Consider the following 25,192-nt stretch of genomic DNA (forward strand, 5'->3'; position numbering starts at 1 on the left):
GAGATCTTAGTGTCCAGGTCCTAATAGTTGCCACCCAGGTTAATAGGGTTATTAAGAAGATATATGGTGTGTTGGCATTTATTGGTATGGGGATTGAGTTTCAGAGCCACAAGGTCATGTTTCAGCTGCATAAGACACTGGTAAAACCACTCCTGAGGTATTGTGTGCAGTTCTGGTCATCGCATTATAGGAAGGATGTGGAAGCTTTGGAAAGGGTTCAGAGGAGATTTAGTAGGATGTTGCCTGGTGTGGAAGGAAGATCTCATAAGGAAAGGCTGAGAGAACTAGGGCCCTCATTAGAGAGAAGGTTGAGAGGTGACTTAATCGAGACGTATAAGATAATCAGAGGGTGAGATAGAGTGGACAGTGAGAGCTGTTTTCCTTGGATGGTGAAGGTAACATGAGGGGACAGCTTTAAGTTGAGGAGTGATAGATTTAGAACAGATATTAGGAGTAGTTTCTTAACTCCGAGAGTAGTAGGGGTGAGGAATGGCCTGCCTGCAACAGTAGTAGACTTGCCAATGTTAAGGGCATTCAAATTGGACAAACATATGGATAATAATGGGACAGTGAAGGTTAGATGGGCATCAGATCAATTGCTCAGGTCGGCGCAACATAGAGGGCCGAAGGGCCTGTACTGTACTGTACTGTAAAGTCATATGTTCTGTTCGTGTGTGTGTGTATGTAAGCTTCATTAAGTATGTATGTGAAGGACGGATTGCACCTAAATTGGAAGGGGACTAATATACTGGCAGGGAAATTTGCTGGAACTGCTTGGGAGGATTTAAACTAGTAAGGTGGGGGGATGCGACCCGGGGAGATAGTGAGGAAAGAGATCGATCTGAGACGGGTACAGCTGAGAACAGAAGTGAGTCAAACAGTCAGGGCAGGCAGGGACAAGGTAGGACTAATAAATTAAACTGCATTTATTTCAATACAAGGGGCCTAACAGGGAAGGCAGATTAACTCAGGGCATGGTTAGGAACATGGGACTGGGACATCATAGCAATTACAGAAATATGGTTCAGGGATGGGCAGGACTGGCAGCTTAATATTCCAGAATACAAATGCTTCAGGAAGGATAGAAAGGGAGGAGGGGGAAGTGGCATTTTTGGTAAGGGATAACATTACACCTGTACCGAGGGAGGATATTCCCGAAATACATCCAGGGAAGTTATTTGGGTGGAACTGAGAAATAAGAAAGGGATGATCACCTTATTGGGATTGTATTATAGACCCTCCAATAGTCAGAGGGAAATTGAGAACCAACTTGTAAGGAGATCTCAGCTATCTGTAAGAATAATAGGTTGGTTATGGTAGGGGATTTTAACTTTCCAAACATAGACTGGGACTGCCATAGTGTTAAAGGTTTAGATGGAGAGGAATTTCTTAAGTGTGTACAAGACAATTTTCTGATTCAGTATGTGGACGTAGCTAGTAGAGAAGGTGTAAAACTTGAGCTGAAAATGTGTTGCTGGAAAAGCGCAGCAAGTCAGGCAGCATCCAAGGAACAGGAGAATCGACGTTTTGGGCATAAGCCCTCCTTGGATGCTGCCTGACCTGCTGCGCTTTTCCAGCAACACATTTTCAGCTCTGATCTCCAGCATCTGCAGTCCTCACTTTCTCGTCTTGACCTACTCTTGGGAAATAAGACAGGGCAGGTTACTGAGGTGTTAGTGGGGGAGCACTTTGGGGCCAGCGACCATAATTCTATATGTTTAAAATAGTGATGGAAAAGGATAGACCAGATCTAAAAGTTGAAGTTCTAATTTGGAGAAAGGTCAATTTTGACTGTATTAGGCAAGAACTTTCGAAAGCTGATCGGAGGCAGATGTTCGCAGGTAAAGGGACGGCTGTAAAATGGGAAGCCTTCAGAAATGAGATAATAAGAATCCAGAGAAAGTATATTCCTGTCAGGGTGAAAGGGAATGCTGGATGACTAAAGAAATTGAGGATTTGGTGAAGAAAAAGAAGGAAACATATGTCAGGTATAGACAGGATAGATCGAGTGAATCCTTAAAAGAGTATAAAGTAGGAGTATACTTAAGAGGGAAATCAGGAGGACAAAACAGGGACATGGGATAGCTTTGGCAAATAGAATTAGGGAGAATCCAAAGGGTTTTTACAAATATATTAAGAACAAAAGGGTAACTAGGGAGAGAACAGGGCACCTCAAAGATCAGCAAGGTGGCCTTTGTGTGGAGCCACAGAAAATGTGGGAGGTACTAAATGAATATTTTGCATCAGTATTTCCTGTGGAAAAGGATTTGGAAGATATAGACTGTAGGGAAATAGATGGTGACATCTTGCAAAATTTCCAGATTGCAGAGGAGGAAGTTCTGGATGTCTTGAAACGGTTAAAAGTGGATAAATCCCCAGGACCTGATCAGGTGTACCCGAGAACTCTGTGGGAAGCTAGAGAAATGATTGGTGGGCCTCTTGCTGAGATACTTGTATCATCGATAGTCACAGGTGAGGTGCCAGAAGACTGGAGGTTGGCTAACGTAGTGCCACTGTTTAGGAAGGGTGGTAAAGACAAGCCAGGGAACTATAGACCGTTGAGCCCGACCTTGGTGGTGGGCAAGTTGTTGGAAGGAATCTTGAGGGACAGGATGTACATGTATTTGCAAAGGCAAGGACTGATTAGGGATCGTCAAAATGGCTTTGTGTGTGGGAAGTCATGTCTCGCAAACTTGATTGAGTTTTTTGAAGAAGTAACAAAGAAGATTGATGAGGGCAGAGCAGTAGATGTGATCTATATGGACTTCAGTAAGGCGTTCGACAAGGTTTCCCATGGGAGACTGATTAGAAAGGTTAGATCTCATGGAATACTGGGAGAACTAGCCATTTGGATACAGAACTGGCTCAAAGGTAGAAGACAGAGGGTGGTGGTGGAGGGTAGTTTTTCAGACTGGAGGCCTGTGACCAGTGGAGTGCCACGAGGATCAGTGCTGGGCTCTCTACTTTTGGTCATTTACATAAATGATTTGGATGTGATATTAGAGGTACAGTTAGTAAGTTTGCAAATGACCCCAAAATTGGAGGTGTAGTGGACAGTGAAGAGGGTTAACTCAGATTACAACAGGATCTGGACCAGATTGGCCAATGGGCTGAGGAGTGGCAGACGGAGTTTAATTCAGATAAATGCGAGGTGTTGCATTTTGGGAAAGCAAATCTTAGCAGGACTTATACGCTTATTAATGGTAAGTTCCTAAGGAATGTTGCTAAACAAAGTGACCTTGGAGTGCAGGTTCATAGCTCCTTGAAAGTGGAGTCGCAGGTAGACAGGATAGTGAAGAAGGCGTTTGGTATGCTTTCCTTTATTGGTCAGAGTATTGAGTGTAGGAGTTGGGAGGTCATGTTGCGGCTATACAGGTCATTGGTTAGGCCACTGTTGGAATATTGCGTGCAATTCTGGTCTCCTCCCTATCGGAACAATATTGTGAAACTTGAAGGGGTTCAGAAAAGATTTAGAAGGATGTTGCCAGGGTTGGAGGATCTGAGCTACAGGGAGAGGCTGAACAGGCTGGGGCTGTTTTCCCTGGAGCGTCGGAGGCTGCAGGGTGACCTTATAGAGGTTTACAAAATTATGAGGGGCATAGATAGGATAAAGTCTTTTCCTTGGGGTCAGGGAGTCCAGAATAGAGGGCATAGGATTAGGATGAGAGGGGAAAGATATAAAAGAGACCTAAGAGACAACTTTTGCACGCAGAGGGTGGTACGTGTATGGAATGAGCTGCCAGAGGATGTGGTGGAGTCTGTTTCAATTGCAACAGTTAAGAAGCTTTTGGATGGGTATATGAATAGGAAGGGTTTGGAGGGATATGGGCCGGGTGCTGGCAGGTGCGACTAGGTTGGGTTGGGATATCTGGTCGGCATGGACGGGTTGGACCGAAGGGTCTGTTTCCATGCTGTACATCTCTATGACTCTATGTGAGTTTGTTGGGGCATAAGCCTGTGAGAGGATGCATGTGTGGGATGTGTATGTGTGTGCATTTGAGAGAGAGCTTGTATATGAGAGAGTGTCTGTTAATGTGTGTGTATGTGGGCGAGTGTATAGTGCATTGGGTTCACCTGTAGTGTGACATGAACCCAAGGTCCCGGTTGAGGCCATCCTCATTGGTACCGAATTTGGCTATCAGCCTTTGCTCAGCCACTTTGCGTGGTTGCCAGTCCCGAAGTCCACCTTGGAGGATGGTCACCCAAAGGTCCAAGGCCGAATGTCCGAAGTCCGCCTTGGAGGATGGTCTCCCAAAGGTCCAAGGCCGAATGTCCCTAACTGCTGAAATGCTCCCTGACTGGGAGGGGGCGCCCTTGCATGGTGATTGTTGTGCGGTATCCATTTATCTGTTGTCATACTATCTCCTCAGTCTCACCAAGAATGAAGAAGACAAAAATGGGTCTTGAAGTATCTTTGGCAAACAGGATTAAGGAAAATCCCAAGGTGTTTTATACATATCTATGGAGCAAGTTGGTAGTTGGAGAAAGGATAGGTCCACTCAAGGTCAAAGGCGGGAATTTATATGCAGAGCTGGATGAAGTGGGTGAGGTCCTTAATGAATATTTTGCTTTGGTGTTCAGAAAGGAGAAGGAATGGTGAGTGATGATTCTTGGGAGGAGTATGTTGATATTGTAGGGCACTGTCAATATAAAAAAGGTGTTGGGTGTTTTGAAAACATTTAAGGTAGACAAGTCCCCAGGACTTGCTCAGACCTATCCCTGAATACTGAGAGAGGCAAGCAAGGAAATTGTTGAGGCCCTGTATGAAATTTTAGTCACAGGAGAGGTCCCAGAGGACTGGAAATTAGCCAATATTGTTCCTTTGTTTAAGAAGAGCCACAGGAATAATCCAGGAAGTTACAGGCCAGTGAGCCTTGCATCATTGGTAGGGAAATTATTGGAGAAAGTTCTTAAAGATAGGATTTACTCACATTTGCAAAAGTATGGACTTAGTAGCGATAGGCAACATGGCTTTGTCTGGAGAAGGTTATGTCTAACAAACATAATACAGTTTTTTGAGGAAGTGACAAAGATGATTGATGAGGGCAGGGAGGAGATGTTGTCAACGTTGACTTTAGTAAGTCTGTTGACCGGGCTGATGCAAAAGCTGAAGTTGTGTGGGATCTGCAGTGAGCTGGTAGAATGGATACAGAACTGGCTTAGTCATAGAAGACGGAGGCAATGGTAGGATGTTTTCAAATTGAAGATCTTGGGCCAGTCATGTTTGACAGGGATCAGTGCTGGGACTCCTGTTATTTGTAATATATATATGGAGGAGAATGTAGGTGGCCTGGTTAATAGGTTTGCAGATGACACAAAGATTAGGGAGCTGCAGATGGTGAGGAGGGTGACCAGAGGATACAGCACAATGTAGAAAGTCTAGAGACTTGACCGGAGAAATAGCAGAAGGGTTTTAGCCTGGACAAATATGAAGTAATGCATTTTGGGAGATGTTCATGCAGGATGGAAGTATACAGTCAATGGCAGAATTCTTAGTAGCATCAGTAAATAGAGGGATCTAGACATACAGGTCCACAGTTTCCTGAAAGTGGCAACGTAAATGGATAATATGGTCAAGAGGCATATAGCGTGCTTGACTACTTCAGTTGTGGCATAGATGATAAAAATTAGCAAATCATGTTGCAGCTGTATCGGACTTTAGTTCGGCCACATTTGGAATATTGCGTACAGTTCTGATCATCATACTACCAGAAGGGTATGGAGGCTTTAGAGAGAGTACAGAAACGGCTTACTAGAATGTTGCCTGGTTTGGAGGGTATTAGCTATGAGGAGAGATTGGACAAACTTGGTTTGTTTTCACTTGAACGTCCAAGGATAAGTGTGACTTGATAGAAGTTCACAAAATTATAGGAGGTATGAATAGAATTGAAAAGTTCGAGTCTTTTTTCCCCACGTTACTTGAACAGCACTATGTTCCTTCAAATTTAGAAGTTGCAGAGGTGATCTAATCGAGATTTAATAGCTTTTTAATACATTCATTAGCAATATCAATTACTGGGGGATGTAGCAACGTATAAGCAGAAAAACGTTTTTAGTTTAGATAGGCATCATTTGTCAGTGCAGTCTTGGTGGTGAGCTGTTCCTGTGCTGTATTGTTCTTTGTTTAGGGAATGTTGACCCTTATTTCAAGGGAGTTGGACTATGAGACTCGGAAAGACTTACTGTAACTTTACATGATGCTGGTGAGACCTCATCTGGAGTACTATGAGCATTTTGGGTCCCCTTATTTAAGGAAATATATAATTTCATTGGAGACAGTTCAGAGAAGGTTTACTAGGGTGATCTGTGGTATGGAGGGATTGCCTTATGAGCAAACATTAAACGGGTTTCGACTCTGACTGGAGTTTAGAAGAATGAGAGGTAATCTCCTTGAAATGTATAGGATTCTTAGGGGCATTGACAGGGTAAGTGCTGAGAGGATGTTCTCCCTCATGGGAGAGTCTGGGACCAGATAAAGGGGCACCATTTAAGACTGAGGTGACAAGGAGTTGCTTCTTTCAGAGAGTTGAGAACTGTAGGGGCAGTGTCATTGTGCATTTAAAGGCAGAGATAGGTAGATTCTTGATTAGTCGGGGAATCAAGTGTTTCGGGAAAAAAGGAGGAAAGTGGACATGAGGAATGTTAGTTTCTGGATTAGTGGTGCTGGAAGAGCATCTGCCTGAACTGCTGTGCTCTTCCAGCACCACTAATCCAGAATCTGGTTTCCAGCATCTGCAGTCATTGTTTTTACCATGAGGAATGTTAGATCAGCCATGGTCCTATTTAATGGCAGCAGGCTCTAGAGGCTATCTGGCCTACTCCTGTTCCTATTACTTTTGGCAGAAATTGTGGAGCCACAGGCCATAATCTTCCAATCATCTTTGGATACAGAATTGGTGTCATTGGACTCAATAATGCCAAATGTTGCACTTTTGATCAAAAGCAGTTGTTAGGGTGAACCCAGAAGCTATAGGCCATCCAATTTAACCTCAGTAATAGGGAAATGATAATCCAGGACAAATTAACGGTATAAAACATTTGAATTCTCTCTCTCTAACAGCACTGTGGATGGACATTTACCTGATGGACTAAAGTGATTCAAAACAGGGGCTCATCACCACCTTAAGGGCAATTAGGGATGTGTGACAAATTCTCACTTTACTCCTTATGCCAAAGTTCTGTGAATGAACGTGTTATAAACAAGCTATCAGATCCCTATTAGATCATCCCTGAAGCTTTCTAAATTTGAAGCAACATAGTGTTGTTAAAGTAACCTTTTCTCAAAACTTAACGTTTTGCCCAGTATCATTCTAGCAAATTTGTGCAGTAATCCCCTACAAAGTCAATACATGGTTTCTAAAGTGTGGGACCTTAAACTTAACATACTCCTCTGGATAGGCTCTGACCAGAATTCTGTATAACTGAGGCATATGTTAGTTCCTCTTTATGTCATCAAGGAGTGGAATACAAGGCCAGCATTCAATTAATCTAGGTATAAGATGAAGAGGTTTCGTGGTAACTGTGTTTGTGTTTTGTGTGCTTGTCACTTGAGTTTGTAACAAGTGTTTTAAAATTGTATTTTCTTATTATCTTTTAAAAACAGAGATTGATATGTTCTTTCCCCAAATCTTGTTTGCCAGTTTAAAGTCCAGTTTAAAATAATCATAGCAAAAGCTTCAGTATTAAAGCAAAGTAGGATTTATTACAGCAATCAAATCCCAGGGGAACTTTTTGTAACCCACATTCACATACAAAGGTATCTGATAAAGAAAAGAGGAAGTACAGGGAACTTAACTAATTAAAAACCAAAAAAGGGGATATGAGAAAGGACTTATGAACAGGATTAAGGGGAATCCTAAGATATTTTATAAATTCATTAGAGGTTAACCAGGGAAGAGTAGGGCTTATTAGGGACCAAGGGGCAATGTGTGTGTGAAACCACAGAATGTTAGAGAGGAGTTGAATGCATACTTCTCTTTGGTCTTCACTCTGGAAAAGGGGAATGTAGATATGGAGTTCAGGAAAAGGGACTGTGAGGAACTTGCAGTTTAATATAGGAAATGGGGAGGTGTTGGGGACTCTGTTGGGCTTAAACACAGATAAATCCCCTGGCCCGGATGAATTGCATCTCAGGATAGTGTTGGAGGTAAGGCAGGAAACTGCAGGGGCTTTGTCACAAATGTTTAATTCCTCTCTAGCCCCAGGGGAAGTGCCAGAGGACTGGAGAATGGCAAATGTGGTTTCACCTTTTAAGAGGGGTGATAGAGAGGCACCAGGAAATTACAGACTAGTGAGTCTCACATCAGTGATCGGGAAACTCTCGGAGAAAGTTCTGAAGGAATGAATTAATACCCGCTTGGAAAGGCATGGGTTAATTAGAGTTAGTCAGCATGGTTATGTCAGAGTGAGGTCATGCCTAGCAAATTTGTTAGAACATTTTGAAAATGTGATCAAATATATGAATGGGGAAGTTCAGTCGATATAGATTATACAGATTTTGGCAAAGGTTTTAACAAGGTCCCACATGGGAGACTGATTGAGAAAGATGAAACACATGGAATTGAGGGAAACTTCCCGAGATGGATCAGGAACTGGCTTAGTAACAGGTCGCAAAGGGTAATAGAGAAAGGCTGTTTGAGTGACTGGAGATTGGTGTACCATAAGGATCAGTACTAAAAGTGTTATTATTGTTATATTCAAAAATGATATTGATGACAATGTGGGGAGAAAGTTAAGCAAATTTGCACGACACCAAGATTGATAGGGTAGTTAATAGTGAAGAAGATAGTTGTAGGAAGATATAGATGGGTAGAGCGGTGGCAGATGATATTTAACCCTGATAAGTGCAAGGTGATGCATTTTGGAAGAAGAAACATGATGAAGGAGTGTCTAATGAATGACAGGACACTGGCCAGCTTAAAGGAACAGAAGGATCTGAGGGTAGTTATTCACAGATTCCTGAAGTCAGCGGAGCACATGAATGGAAGAGTTAAGACGGCCTATGGGACACTTGCTTTCATCCGTCATGGCATAGAGTATATGAGCAATGAGATAATGTTGAAGTTGTACAGAGTGTTGGTCAGGAGACCTGTGTGCAGTTCTGGTCACCTCATTACAGGAAGGATATGATAGCACAGGGGAGCGTACAGAGTAGGTTCACCAGGATGTGACCTGGAATGGAGAAATTGAGCTATCAGTAGAGACTAGATAGATTCTGTTCTAAAGGCGGGTATGATTGAGGTGTATAAGATTATATGAGTACGGACAGGGTGAATAGAGAGCAGCTGTTCCTCTTGGTTGAGAGACATAGTTTTAGGGTAAGGGGCAGGAGACTTAGAGGGCATTTGGGGAAAAATCTTTTTCGTTCACAGGTGGTGAGAATCTGGAGTGCAGTGCCTGGGAATTGGAAGCTGGAAACCTTACAACTTTTAATAACTGTTTGGATGAGCACTTCAAATATCATAACATTCAAGGATGTGGAACCAGTGCAGGGAATTGGGATAAACGTACTTGTAGTGGTAGTTACATTGGTGCATACTCAATGGGTCAAAAGGCCTTTTCTGCACTGTATGAATCCATGAAATTACTTCAAATCCAAAGAGATCATAATTAGTTTATGTGAATTTACGAATCTGATATGACAAGGTCACTTGGAGTTCTTTCATTTGGCAATGACAGAAGCCCTTTCACAGGGGCTTGAGTGCAGTTGAATTAGTAATGAAAGTGCAGTAATTGGTTACTTCACAATTGATATACAGAGTTCCAAAATCAGACTGGGAGAGATTGAGTTTAGAAGCTTCTTTCTCTTCTGGTTTTCTTAGTGGACGCATTGAATAAGTTTAAAAACTGCATATCCAAAGAAGCCAGTTTGTCGGAAGTTTGGGATTTCCAAGTTAAGCACTCAGCTAATGTGATTGGTGTTGATGTCCTGGCCAAAACAGTAGTGAAAAGGAAGTCTTAGACAATGATATGACATGGCAGTGAACCCCTCTGTTAATTAAACTAAGCACCCAGAAAAGCTCACATTGTCTCATAATCTGTTAAAATATATGAGTGACAGACATCTCCCAAATTCCACTATTTAATGAAAATAATATCAATTTATTCTTTAACTCTAAAAGTGAACATTAAAAAAAACTATTCACAACTCTAAGCCCTCCGCTTTCTCTCAACTTCTTATTATCTGACTCCAATTCTATAACAATATACTGTTCCTATAAAACACTTCTTAAAATTACATCAACTTAATTTCAAAACCACACAGTGACTGTTGTCATCGGTGTCTTTCTTCTTTCGGCTGAAGATCTCCCTGGGTCGTCGGCTTCTGTGAGGATGTTTCATATGGAAAAGGTACCTTCGATAAAGAATGTTTTGATGGCAGTTACACTGTCTAACATTAAAAATGCCTGGTTTTTTATACCCCCAATATCGAATCATCTCATTTGTTCAACATTGGTACACAATAAATTCAAACTTGATTGGGTTTTAGTATCTTGAAGCATAATGTAAACTGATTGGTTAACTTCGAATTGTCAAAATAGCAACCAACTTGGGTATACATTTCACAGCCAACGGTTACGTATTTTCAATTTTCAGTACACTCTGAGATTGCTAGCTAGTCATATGACATGTGCTTGTAAGCTGTCCATACAAAACAACATTCACTCTCTCTTAAAGGTACACTACGTACCTTCAATTCATTACAACAAAAACAAATAATTCATTGTAACCAGGAGTTAGGAGAATTTATAATGGGGAATAGAGAAATAATAGAAAGCTAAATGATTGATTTGGAGAACATGTAAGGAAATGTCCAGAACTGGAGATCAAGGTGACGAGGGAAAATGAGGATTTGTAAAAAGTTAGTGATAGTAAGAAGATTGGACTGAAAAAAAGTAACAGAGCTGAAAGTTGATAAGTGCCCTGGACTTGATAGTCGATATCCAGAGTAGGTGGAGATAGTCAATGCATCTGTAATTATCTTGCAAAATTCTAGATTAGGATTGATTCCTGCAGACTTGAAGTTAACAAATGTAACCCATTATTTAAGAAGGGCGTAATAAAGAAAACAGGGCACTACAGACCAGTTAGTCTTAAATCAGAAGTAAGGTTGTAAAAAAAAAGACACTTGTTTATATTCATTTATTAGATGTCAGTATCGTTGGTTTCATCTGAATTTATTCAAATCCCTGATGGTTATTAAGAAAGTGGTGATGAGCTGCATTCTTGAAAATATGCAGTTAATTTGGTGTAAGTAAATCTAGGAGGGGGTTCTAGAATTTTGACCCAGCCACAATGACGGAACAATGATATGTTTTCATGTCAAGATGGTTTCTGGCCTCCAGATGGTGGTGTTTCCATGTAATTGCTGCTCTTGATCATCTAGATGGCTGTGTTTGTGGATTTGGAAGGTGGTGCTGAAGGATCCCAGGTGATTTTCTGCAGTTTATCTTGTAGATGGTACACACTGCAGCTACTGAACATGAGTAGGGAGGAAATGGATGTTTGTGGATATGGTGCCAATTGAGTGATTTGATTTGTCTTGATTGGTGTCAGTCATCTTGCCTGTCGTAGCTGCACTCATCCAGACAATTGGGGAGTATTCTATCACACTCTTGACTTGTGCCTTGTAGTTTTTGGATAGACTTTGGGGAGTCAGGAAGTGAATTACTCACTGCAGGATTTGTAGTCTCTGACCAGTTCTTGTAGCCACTGTATTTATATGGCTAGTCCAATTCTGTTCTTGGTCAATGGTAACCTGCAGTATGTTGAGATTGGATGTTAATACCATTAAATGTAAAGGGAGAAGGTTTGATTTTCATTTATTAGAGATGATCTTTGCTTGGCACTTGTGTGGAGCATGTCTCCAGTCCTTTAGCTGGAATGTTGTCAGGCCCTGCAGCCTTTGCATTATCCAGTGTCTCCAACTGTTTCTTGATATCATGCATGTTGAATTAAGTTCACTGAAGTCTGGCATCTGTGATGCTGTGGACCACTGGAGAGAGTTGAGCTGGCTCATTCGCTTGGCACGTTGGCTGAAGATTGTTCCGAATGCTTCAGCCTTGTATTATGGTGTGCTGGTTCCCCCAGTATTGAGGCTGGGATGTTTACAGAGCCTCCTCCTCCAGTGAGTTACTTAATTTCCCATCATTGTTCACAACTGGATGTCATGATTTGGAGGTGCCAGTGTGGACTGGGGTGGAAAAAGTTAAAAGTCACATGACATCAGATTATAGTCCAACAGGTTTGTTTGAAATCACAACCTTTCAGAGTGCTGACAAAGGAGCAGCTCTCCAAAAGTTTGCGTTTGCAAATAAATCTGTTGGACTGTAACCTCTAATTATGTGAGTTTTAATTTGTCCACAACTGGATGTGACAGGATTGTGGAGTATCGATCTGATCCATTGGCTGCAGGATCTCTCCGTCCCATCTATTACTTTCTGTTTATGCAAGTAGTCCTGTTTGGTAGCTTTACCAGGTTCACATTTCATTTTTAGGTGAACTTAATACTGCTTATGGCATGCCATCCTGCACTCTTGATTGAATCAGGATTGATCCCCAGCTTGCTGGTAACAGTAGAGTTGAGAGTATGCCAGGCCAAGAGGCCAGATTGGGTTGGAGTTTGATTCTGCTGCTGCTGATGGCCCATAGTACCTTGGTGTCTAGATTTGTTCAGTGTCTAGTCTAGTGATAGTTATTATGTTTATTTCATCCCTGCTCCCCTTTACTATTTAGTATTTTCGGAATGTTTTAACCCCTTCACTATTTAGTATTTTCGGAATGTTTTAACCCCTTCACTATTTAGTATTTTGGGAATGTTTTAACCCCTTCACTATTTAGTATTTTCGGAATGTTTTAACCCCTTCACTATTTAGTATTTTTGGAATGTTTTAACCCCTTCACTATTTAGTATTTTCAGAATGCTTTAACCCTTCACTATTTAGTATTTTTGGAATGTTTTAACCCCTTCACTATTTAGTATTTTCGGAATGTTTTAACCCCTTCACTATTTAGTATTTTTGGAATGTTTTAACCCCGTCACTATTTAGTATTTTTGGAATGTTTTAACCCCTTCACTATTTAGTATTTTTGGAATGTTTTAACCCCTTCACTATTTAGTATTTTTGGAATGTTTTAACCCCGTCACTATTTAGTATTTTCGGAATGTTTTAACCCCTTCACTATTTAGTATTTTCGGAATGTTATTAGTATCCTCCACCATGAAGGCTGATGCAAAGTATTTGTTCGACTGTCTGCCATTTCCTGGCTCCCCATTATTATTTCACTGGCTTCATTGTCAAAGGGTTTAGTTGCTCTCTTCTTGAATTTACATATTCAAACCACCTCTTGGTGTTTAATTGCTACTTTGCTCTCATGGTTTATTTTCTCCTTTAATATTTTCTTGGTCATCCTTTGTTGACTTTTAAAATTTTCCCAATTCTTTAATTATCACTGATCTTTGCCACAAAGTATATTTTTCCTATCAATTTGATAATGGTCTTAATTTCCTTGGTTAGCCATAGTTACTTTATCCCCTTTCTAGAATCCGACTTCCTCACTGGATTATTTCTTTGCTGTGAGGCACAGCCTATTTTTCTGCCGTTGTTCATCATAGAACGCAGAACAGGCCCTTCAGCCCTCGATGTTGCACCGACCTGTGAACTATTCTCAGCTCGTCCCCCTACACTATCCCACCATCATCCATTTGCTTATCCAAGGATTGTTTAAATCTCCCTAATGTGGCTGAGTTAACTACGTAGGCGGGCAGGGCATTCCACACCCTTACCACTCTGAATAAAGAACCTGCCTCTGACATCAGTTTTAAATATATCATCCCTCAATTTGTAGTTCTACCTCCTCATACAAGCTGACATCATCATCCTAGGAAAAAGACTTTCACTGTCTACCCTATCTAATCTTCTGATCATCTACATTTCTATCAAATCCCCTTTTAGCCGCCGCCTTTCAAATGAGAACAGACACAAGTCTCTCAGCCTTTCCTCATAACACCTTCCCTCTAGACCAGGCAACGTCCTAGTAAGTCTCCTCTGCACCTTTTCCAATGCTTTCCACATCCTTCCTGTAATGGGGCGACCAGAACTGTACACAGTATTCCAAGTGTGACCGCACTAACGTTTTTTATAGATGCAGCATGACATTACGGCTCCATAACTCAATCCCTCTACCAATTAAACTACTTTCTTAACAGCACTATTACCCTGGGTGGCAACTTTCAGGGATCTATGCACATGGACTCCAAGATCCCTCTGCACATCCACAATACCTAGATTCTTTCTATTGACCCAGTGTTCTGCCTTCTTGTTATTTTTCCTAAAGTGAATCACCTCACATTTAGCTCCATTTGCTACCTCTCAGCCCAGTTCTGTAATTTATCCAAGTTCCCCTGCAACCTGCACCATTCTTCCACACTGCACCGACTCCATCGACTTTAGTGTCATCTGCAAACTTATCATCCCATCCACCTATGCCTGCGAATAAGTCATTTATAAAAATAACAAACAGCAGTGATCCCAAAACATCCTTGTGGCACACCACTAGTAACCTGACTCCAGGCTTAATACTTTCCATCAAATACCACTCGCTGCCTTCTTTCAGAAAGCCAGTTTCTAATCCAAACTGTTCAATCACCCTCAATCCCAAACCTCTGCATTTTCTCCAACATTCTACCATGTGGAACCTTATCGAAGGCTTTACTGAAGTCCATGGAAGGGCTTTTGCCCGAAACGTCGATTTTACTGCTCCTCGGATGCTGCCTGAACTGATGTGCTTTTCCAGCACCACTCTAATCTAATCCAGCATCTGCAGTCATTGTTTTTACCTCTACGTACACCACGTCAACTGGCCTAACCTCATCCGCATGCTTGGTCACCATCTCAAACAAATTCAGTGAGGTTTGTGAGACATCACCTGCCTTTGACGAATCCATGTTGTCTATCAGGGATGACAGTGGAGGAACAATGGCAGATATTTCTGGGTATAACGCAGAAGATGCAGGATCAGTTCATTCCAAAAAGGAAGAAAGATCCTAGGAGGGGGCAGGGGTGGCCGTGGCTGACGAGGGAAGTTAAGAAACATATAAAGTTAAAAGAGAAAAAGTATAACATAGCAAAGATAAGTGGGAAAATGGAGGACTGGGAAGCTTTTAAAGAACAACAGAGGATTACTAAGAAGGAAATACGCAGAGATAAAATGAGGTACGAAGGTAAACTGGCCAGGAATATAAAGGAGGATAGTAAAAGCTTTTTTAAGGATGTAAAAGGGATAAAATGGTTAAGACTAAAATTGGGCCCTTGAAGACAGAAACAGGGGAATATATTACGGGGAACAAAGAAATGGCAGAAGAATTGAATTGGTACTTCAGATCTGTGTTCACTGGGGAAGACACAAGCAATCTCCCAGAGGTAACAGTGGCTGAAGGACCTGAACTGAAGGGAATTTATATTTGCCAGGAATTGTTGTTGGAGAGACTGTTAGGTCTGAAGGTTGATAAGTCCCCAGGGCCTGATGGTCTACATCCCAGGGTACTGAAGGAGGTGGCTCGAGAAATCGTGGAGGCGTTGGTGATTATTTTCCAGAGTGCAATAGATTCAGGATCAGTTCCTGTGGATTGGAGGGTGGCTAATGTTGTACCACTTTTTAAGAAAGGAGCAAGAGAGAAAGCAGGAAATTATAGACCAGTTAGTCTGACCTCAGTGGTGGGAAAGATGCTAGAGTCAATTATAAAGGATGAAATTACGACACATCTGGATAGTAGTAACAGGATAGGTCAGAGTCAGCATGGATTTATGAAGGGGAAATCATGCTTGACTAATCTTCTGGAATTTTTTGAGGATATAACTCTGAAGATGGACAAGGGAGATCCAGTGGATGTAGTGTACCTGGACTTTCAGAAAGCCTTTGATAAAGTCCCACATAGGAGGTTAGTGAGCAAAATTATGGCGCATGGTATTGGGGCAAAGTACTAACTTGGATTGAAAATTAGTTGGCTGACAGGAAACAAAGAGTAGTGATAAACTGCTCCCTTTCGGAATGGCAGGCGGTGACCAGTGGGGAACCACAGGGATCAGTGCTGGGACCGCAGCTTTTTCCAATATATATTAATGATATAGAAGATGGTATTAATAGTAACATGAGCAAGTTTGCAGATGATACAAAGCTGAGTGGCATGGTGAAATGTGATGAGGATGTTAGGAGATTACAGGGTAACCTGGACAGATTAGGTGAGTGGTCAGATGCATGGCAGAATGTGGATAAATGTATGGTTATCCATTTTGGTGGCAAGAACAGGAAGGCAGATTACTACCTAAATGGAATCAGGTTAGGTAAAGGGGCAGTACAAAGAGATCTGGGTGTTCTTGTAAATCAGTCAATGAAGGCAAGCATGCAGTTACAGCAGGTAGTAAAGAAAATTAATAGCATGCTGGCCTTCATAACGAGGGATTGAGTATAAAAGCAAAGATTCCTTCTGCAGCTGTACAGGGCCCTGGTGAGACCGCACCTGGAATATTGTGTGCAGTTCTGGTCTCCAAATTTGAGGAAAGACATTCTGGCTATTGAGGGAGTGCAGCGTAGGTTCACAAGGTCAATTCCTGGAATGGCGGGACTATCCTATGTTGAAAGATTGGAGCGACTGGGCTTGTATAAATTAGTTGGCTGACTAGAAACGAAGAGTAGTGATAAACGGCTCCCTTTCCGAATGGCAGGCAGTGACCAGTGGGGAACCGCAGGGATCAGTACTGGGACCGCAGCTTTTTACAATATATATTAATGATATAGAAGATGGTATTAATAGTAACATTAGCAAGTTTGCTGATGATACTAAGCTGGGTGGCAGGGTGAAATGCGAGGAGGATGTTAGGAGATTACAGGGTGACCTGGACAGGTTAGGTGAGTGGACAGATGCATGGCACCCTTGAGTTTAGAAGATTGAGAGGGGATCTGATTGAGACGTATAAGATTATTAAAGGATTGGACACTCTGGCGGCAGAATGGGTGAGGCAGGATGTTTCCGCCGATGGGTGAGTCCCGAACCAGAGGACACAGCTTAAAAATAAGGAGTAGGCCATTTAGGACAGAGATGAGGAGAAACTTCTTCACCCAGAGAGTGGTGGGTGTGTGGAATGCTCTGCCCCAGAAGGCAGTGGAGGCCCAGTCTCTGGATTTGTTTAAGAAAGAGTTGGATAGAGCTCTCAAGGATAGTGGAATCAAGGGTTATGGGGATAAGGCAGGAATAGGATACTGATTGAGGATGATCAGCCATCAACATAATGAATGGTGGTGCAGGCTCGAAGGGCAGAATGGCTGAAATCAAATTGTTGCTTGCTCGATGATTATAAATCCTGCCCCTTATTATCCTTTCCAAAACTTTTCCTATGACAAATGTAAGGCTGACTGGTCTCTAATTACCTGGGAGAAAGAGAGGACTGCAGATACTGGAGATCAGAGTTGAAAATATGTTGCTGGAGAAGCGCAGCAGGTCAGGCAGCATCCAAGGAGCAGGAGAATCGACGTTTCGGGCATGAGCCCTCCTTCAGGAATGAGGAATGTATGCCAAGCTGGCTAAAATAAAGGTAGGGAGGAGGGACTTGGGGGAGGGGCGTTGGAAATGCGATAGGTGGAAGGAGGTAAAGGTGAGGGTGATAGACCGGAGTGGGGGTGGGGCCGGAGAGGTCAAGAAGAAGATTGCAGGTTAGGAAGGTGGTGCTGAGTTCGAGAGTTTGGACTGAGACAAGGTGGGGGGGAGGGGAAATGAGGAAACTGGAGAAATCTGAGTTCATCCCTTGTGGTTGGAGGGTTCCTAGGCGGAAGATGAGGCGCTCTTCCTCCAGTCGTCGTGTTGTTATGGTCTGGTGATGGAGGAGTCCAAGGACCTGCATGTCCTTGGTGGAGTGGGAGGGGGAGTTGAAGTGTTCAGCCACGGGGTGGTTGGGTTGGTTAGTCTGGGTGTCCCAGAGATGTTCTCTGAAACGTTCCACAAGTAGGCGGCCTGTCTCCCCAATATAGAGGAGGCCACATCGGGTGCAGCGGATGCAGTAAATGATGTGTGTGGAGGTGCAGGTGAATTTGTGGCAGATATGGAAGGATCCCTTGGGGCCTTGGAGGGAAGTGAGAGGGGGAGGTGTGGGCTCAGGTTTTGCATTTCTTGCAGTTGCAGGGGAAGGTGCTGGGAGTGGAGGTTGGGTTGGTGGGGGGTGTGGACCTGACGAGGGAGTCACTGAGGGAGTGGTCTTTTCGGAACGCTGATAGGGGAGGGGAGGGAAATATATCCCTGGTGGTGGGGTCCGTTTGGAGGTGGCAGAAATGATGACGGATGATACGATGTATATGGAGGTTGGTGGGGTGGTAGGTGAGGACCAGTGGGGTTCTGTCCTGGTGGCGATTGGAGGGGCAGGGTTCAAGGTCAGAGGAGCAGGAAGTGGAGGAGATGCGGTGGAGAGCATCGTCGACCACGTCTGGGGGGGAATTGCGGTCTTTAAAGAAGGAGGCCATCTGGGTTGTACGGTATTGGAACTGGTCCTTCTGGGAGCAGATGCGGCAGAGATGAAGGAATTGGGAATATGGGATGGCGTTTTTACAGGGGGCAGGGTGGGAGGAGGTGTAATCTAGGTAGCTGTGGGAGTCAGTCGTTTTATAGTAAATGTCCGTGTTGATTCGGTTGCCCAAGATAGAAATGGAGAGGTCTAGGAAGGGGAGGGAGGAGTCTGAGACGGTCCAGTTAAATTTGAGGTCGGGGTGGAAGGTGTTGGTAAAGTGGATGAACTGTTCAACCTCCTCGTGGGAGCACGAGGCAGCGCCGATACAGTCATCAATGTAGCGGGGGAAAAGGTGGGGGGTGGTGCCAGTGTAGCTGCGGAAGATGGACCGTTCCACATATCCTACGAAGAGGCAGGCATAGCTGGGGCCCATGCGGGTGCCCATGGCTACTCCTTTGGCTTGGAGGAAGTGGGAGGATTGGAAAGAGAAGTGGTTCAGAGTGAGGACCAGTTCAGGTGTACAGGGACTGGATGTCCATGGTGAAGGAGTGAAAGTAAGACAAGTCCCCTGGACTGGATGGGATTGCTCCGGCCGACCCATTGTCTCAGCCTGCTCTTGCCCCACCGAACTCACCTCTGCATACCTCGACACGGTCCTGTCCCCCTTAGTCCAAGAACTCCCCACCTACATTCGGGACACCATCCACGCCCTCCACCTCCTCCATGATTTTCGCTTCCCCGGTCCCCAACGCCTTATCTTCACCATGGACATCCAGTCCCTGTACACCTCCATCCCCCCATCACAAAGGACTCAAAGCCCTCCGCTTCTTCCTTTCCCGCTGTACCAACCAGTACCCTTCCACTGACACCCTCCTTCGACTGACTGAACTGGTCCTCACTCTGAACAACTTCTCTTTCCAATCCTCCCACTTCCTCCAAACTGTGGCATGTACCTGGCCCCTTCCAGCGCTAAACTAAATGTAACTGAATTATAGTCTCCAAAGTGGTCACCTACCAGTATCAAAGACCTGGCCTGGTTCATTTCCAAACACCAGATCTAGTGTGGCCTCCCCTCTTGTCAGCCCTTCGACATAATGTGTTAGGAAACCCTCCTGCACACATTGGACAACAACTGATCCATCCGATGTACTAGAGTTACAGCATTTCCAGTCAATGTTGGGGAATTATGGGGGATGTCCCTCATAATGACCACCCTGTTCCTTTCAGTCCTACCCAGAATTATTTTGCCAATCAATTGTCATTTTTGGTAAACTCCTTTCCCAGTTCACTGCAGCCAACTCTGTCTTCATTCCCATGTACTTACCCTTGTTTAAATTTCAAATAGTTGTTTCTGACCCAAGTTTCTCACTCTCAAACTGAATGCTAAATTCTACCATACTGTGGTCAATATCTCCTCAGGGATCTTTTACTCTGACATTATTTGTTAAACCTGCCTCATTACACATTACCAGATCCACAATAGCTTGATCCCTGGTTGGATCATATTGTTTGAGAACACTGTCCCTTACATTCCTTGAATTCTTCTTTATGGCTACCTCTGCCAATCCACAGAAAGCTTGAAGTCACCGATCAATGTATTGTCTTTTTTACACACCCTCATTATAGAACATAGAAAGGTACAGCACAGAACAGACCCTTAGTCCCATGATGTTGTGCCGAGACTTAATCCTAACGTAAAATATAGTAACTTAACCTACGCACCCCTCAACACACTGCTATCTATGTGCATGTCCAGCAGTCACTTAAATGTCCCCAATGACTTCACTTCTACCACCTCAGCTGGCAACGCATTCCGTGCACTCCCAACTTTCTGCGTAAAGAACCTACCTCAGATGTCTCCTTTATACCTTCCTCCTAATATCTTCTCATTTATTCTCTGCACCATAGAGTCATAGAGATGTACTGCATGGAAACAGACCCTTCAGTCCAACCCGTCCATGCAGACCAGATATCCTAACCCAGTCTAGTCCCACCTGCCAGCACCCAGCCCATATCCCTCCAAACCCTTCCTATTCATATACCCACCCAGGTGCCTCTTAAATGTTGCAATTGTACCAGCCTCCACCACTTCCTCTGGCAGCTCATTCCATACACGTACCACCCTCTGTGTGAAAAAGTTGTCCCTTAGATCTTTTTTATATCTTTCCCCTCTCATCCTAAACCTATGCCCTCTAGTTCTGGACTCCCCGACCCCAGGGAAAAGACTTTGTCTATTTATCCTGTCCATGCCCCTCATAATTTTGTAAACCTCTATAAGCCTCCGATGCTCCAGGGAAAACAGCCCCAGCCTCTAACCCTGGCAACATCCTTGTAAACCTTTTCTGAACCCTGTCATGTTTCACAGAATTGCACACAATATTCCAACAGTGGCCTAACCAATGTCCTGTACAGCCGCAACATGACCTCCCAACTCCTGTATTTGATACTCTGAATGTTTGTAATTCTTATCATGGAGAGGCTATGGAAGGTTGAATATGGTTAAGGTGGCGATTGATAGATTTCTGATTTCCACTTGTGTACAGGGATATTGGGTTCGGGGTGTGTAAAAGGAACTGCAGTGTTTGATCAACACTGATCTTATTGAATGGTGGAGCAGTCTTGATGGGCTGAGTGGCTACCTACGTTCCTGTGTCTTTCATTCCTAACCCATTGTATTTTGGGACAGATAACTGTTGGAGCCGTTAGCAGCAAGGCAAACCAAATTGGGTTTTGATGGTCTCCTTTGTCCTTTTTTATCTACTTTCCTTTGTGTTAACTCAACTGGAATGTTCATACAATGCAAAGAGTAGAGATGTGATAACATTACGAGTTTGTATTTGTTTACTCACATGGTCGTCACTGGCTGGCCAGATTGTTGCACGTCCCTGGTTGCCCTTGCGAAGGTGGTGATGAGCTGCTACCGTGAACCACTGCAGTCCAAATGCTGTAGGTTGACTCTCAACGTCATTAAGAGAAGGAGTTCCAGGATTTTCATCCAATGACAGTGAAGGAATGCCGATACATTTCCCAAGTCAGGATGGTGAATAACTTGGAGGGGAACTTTCAAATGGTGGTGTTTCCATGTACTTGTTGCCCTTGTCAAAGAACAAAGAAAATTATAGCGCAGGAACAGGCCTTTTGGCCCTCCAAGCCTGCGCCGATCCAGATCCTCGATCTAAACCTGTCACCTATTCTCTAAAGATCTGTATCCCTCTGCACCCTGCCCATTCACGCATCTGTCTAGATACATCTTAGATGACACTATTGTATGCACCTCTACCACGTCAACGTTTCATGAACCCATCACCCTCTGCGTAAAGAACTTAACATGCATATCTCCCTTAAACTTTTCCCCTCTCACCTTGAACTCATGACCGCTAGTAATTGAGTCCCCCACTCTGAGGGGAAAAGGCTTTTTGCTAACCACCCTCTCTATACCTCTCATGATTTTGTAGACCTCAGTCAGGTCCCCCCTCAACTCTGTCTTTCTTATGAAAATAATTCAGGACATCGTTCCCAGGACAGGACAATGGAAGCTCCTTACTGGTTCAAAGGAGGCATGCTCACCTACCTGCAAAGAGAACTGGAATCTCTTGATCACATTGATACTGTCAGGATGTTGTATTTTATCAATAATCAGGACATTCTGCCGATAACTGTTTTTCAATTATCGTAATTGTAACCGGATTACTGAATTTCCAAATGTATTTTTCCCCATTTTAATTAACCTCATTGTACAAGATTCCTATAAAACCTGGCTTCATCCTCAGCTCGAAGAAGAGAATTCTCGGCTACCTGGACAGATTGTCTGTGCTATTTCAGCTTGGTCAATTTTTCTTCCGCGATATCGCCTTACTAATAAACTGTTTATCAATTTCACTTCGAACTGTGCTTTGTAATCTCTAATTTATTTGGCTAATTTCTCCAACACACCTTCAGGGTACAATGGACCTGATTTCCGTACAGATCTCCGTACAGTGGTTAGCACTGCTGCCTTACAGCACCAGGGACCCAGGTTCGATTCTAGCCATGGGCGACTGTCTGTGTGGCGTTTGCACATTCTCCCCGTGTCTGTGTGGGTTTTCTCCGGGTGCTCTGGTTTCTTCCCACAGTCCAAAGATGTGCAGGTCAGGTGAATTGGCCATTCTAAATTGTCCATAATGTTAGGTGCATTAGTCAGAGGTTTATGGTTCTGGACGGGTTACTCTTCAGAGGGTAGGTGTGGACTTGTTGGGCCGAAAGGCCTGTTTCCACACTGTAGGGAATCTAATCTAATCTAATCTAATTCACTATATAGTTCACTCTTGAATTGGATCTTCCCAAATGCACCACCTCACATTTGCCCAGATTGAATTCAATCTGCCTTTTCTCCTTCCAACTCTCCAATCGATCTATATTCTGCTGCATTCTCTGACTTTTCCCTTCACTATCTGCTAATCCACCAATCTTCGTATCATCTGCAAACCTGCTAATCAGACCACCTATACCTTCCTGGAGATTATTTATGTATATCGCAAACAACAGTGGTCCCAACACGAAGCCTGTAGAACATCACTGGTCACAATTCTCCATTTTTGTGAAACTCCTTTTCACTACTACGCTCTGTCTGCTGCTGCCCAGCCAGTTCTCTATCCATCTAACTGCTACACCCTTGTGACTTCGCTTTCTCCATCAGCCTATCATGGGGTACCTTATCAAACACCTTACTGAAGTGCTTCTAGATCTACATGGTCCTGTATTTGGAAGCTGCAGTCTAAGAATCTTTGGTGAATTTCTGCAATGCACTTTATAGATAGTACACTCTGCTGCTACTGAACGTTGGCAGTGGAGGGAGTGAATGCTTGTGGAGGCAGTGTCAAACAAGCAGGCTGCTTTGTCCTGGATGGTGCCAAGTTTCTTGAGTGTTGCTGGAGCTGCGTCCATCCAGCTAAGTGGGGAGTATTCCATTACACTTGTGACTAGTACCTTGTGGACAGGATTTGGTCCAGGAATTCAAGAGGTGAATTCCTCTGGCATTGCCAATTGAGTTTCAGGATGTTGATAGTGAGGGATTCAGTGATGGTAACACCACTAAATGTCAAAAGGCAGTGGTTATTTTGTCTATTAATGGCTATGATAGCCTAGTTTTGTCTTGGTATTTCTGGGAAATGGCTGATAGTCATTGTCTAATTTTTAAACATTTCTATATGTTTCAAAAAATTAATCAAATTATCCAAATTTCCCAATTTACCTGACTGACAAACTTCAGTTCAGAAAATGCTCACCAGACTTCTGTACTTAACAAGCAAACAGGTATTTATGGCAAACAGATTGTTTTTACCAACGGGAGAAACAAAACGTAAACTGATAACCTCATAGGTCTTTACAGTTTAACTTCTATTTCCAGGCAGATAAAACATGGATAATCAAAGGTGGGGAGAAGAAATCATGGAAACACAGTGCAGTAGAATCAGTCTGAATCTCAGGTGTTTGAGTTGTTTCTTTCAGATTGTATTCATTCCTTTTAATTCTTTTCTGTTGTCACAAAGTTGTTTGCACATCAATGCACATTTTTTTTCACTAGTTGAGAATGTATCTTTCCAAAATCTTTGTAGTTTCACCGGAGGATTTGCAGAGAAAGGTGAATGGAAGAAAACTAGCTGTTACTGGGGACTTCCTGGTACTTCTGCAAAAGCTAAAGCTCTAGGTCGTTTTTGATGCTTTCTCAAGGTGTTTTCCACTGTACTGGCCACATACAGCCTGTGGTCACCTGGTCAGGAGGCAATCAAAATATTGGTGCTCCTTAGTTCATAACCTATTGGTTCCATGGCATTTGATTATTCTCATTGCTCCAAGAAAAACACCAAATTGTATATGATTCACAATGTGTTCCAATAACACGACCTTTTGAAACTGCAGCCACTTTGCACAGCCTCCTTGGTTTATAGCTGAGCCTTCCTTTGTGACATAAAAGAATTTTAAACATGTGGTCTTTACTATAATATGATTTTGTGTATGTATGTTGCATGTTGTTTTCTGGGAAGTGAAGCCATTGCTGAAGGTGTTTGAGAGGTGACACTGAATTGGATCTGAAAGTGAGGACTGCAGATGCTGAAGATCAGAGTCGAAAAGTGTGGCGCTGGAAAAGCACAGTAGCAGGTCAGGCAGCATCTGAGGAGCAGGAGAATCAATGTTTCGGGCAATCAAGGGCTTATGCCCAAAATGTCGACTCTGCTGCTCCTTGGATGCAGCCTGACCTGCTGTACTTTTCCAGCACCACACCTTTTGACTCTGTGCACTGTTTGAGAGGACTGGTGGGGCACTTTAAACAAGGTTCACTGCACAGGGGTTACTCCAAACACAATCCGAGTTTTTCTCATATCCCTTTTTTTCCCCCAAGTATCCAATAATAGAATGTTTTACTGGGATTGATTGATGCTGGTTTCATTCTATAGGAGTATGTGGCAGATCTGGTGACGGCTGATGACTCTGGGGTCCTGTGTATCTGGAAATCAGGGGAAGATTTTAAATTAATGCATAAGTTGGCAGCTTATGGGTAGGTGATGTCTTTGTCATGTCTCACTCCAATAAGTGTAATAGAGAATCACAAAGTTGATTAATAACCTGGCTGGTTTTACTTATTGTCATGTGTAGTTTGTTACAAAATGCAGTGAAAAATGTTGTATATATGTCACCACTCTCTGGTGTCATCTCAAGAC

At 43.1% G+C, this 25,192-nt stretch overlaps 1 protein-coding gene across 4 annotated transcripts in view; it reads left to right on the plus strand.

Annotated features, from left to right (window-relative positions):
• Positions 1 to 25,192, plus strand: part of wdr54 (WD repeat domain 54) — a 76,031-nt gene that overhangs the window by 33,355 nt on the left and 17,484 nt on the right. For all 4 annotated transcript variants that reach the window (XM_072578801.1, XM_072578792.1, XM_072578820.1 and 1 more), the window contains exon 7: positions 24,929 to 25,029. In XM_072578801.1, coding sequence (XP_072434902.1) covers positions 24,929 to 25,029 — 101 coding nt within the window. The remainder of the gene's footprint in view (positions 1 to 24,928; positions 25,030 to 25,192) is intronic.

This window comes from Chiloscyllium punctatum, chromosome 1 (assembly GCF_047496795.1).
Source record: "Chiloscyllium punctatum isolate Juve2018m chromosome 1, sChiPun1.3, whole genome shotgun sequence".
In the NCBI taxonomy this organism is placed as follows: Eukaryota; Metazoa; Chordata; class Chondrichthyes; order Orectolobiformes; family Hemiscylliidae; genus Chiloscyllium; species Chiloscyllium punctatum.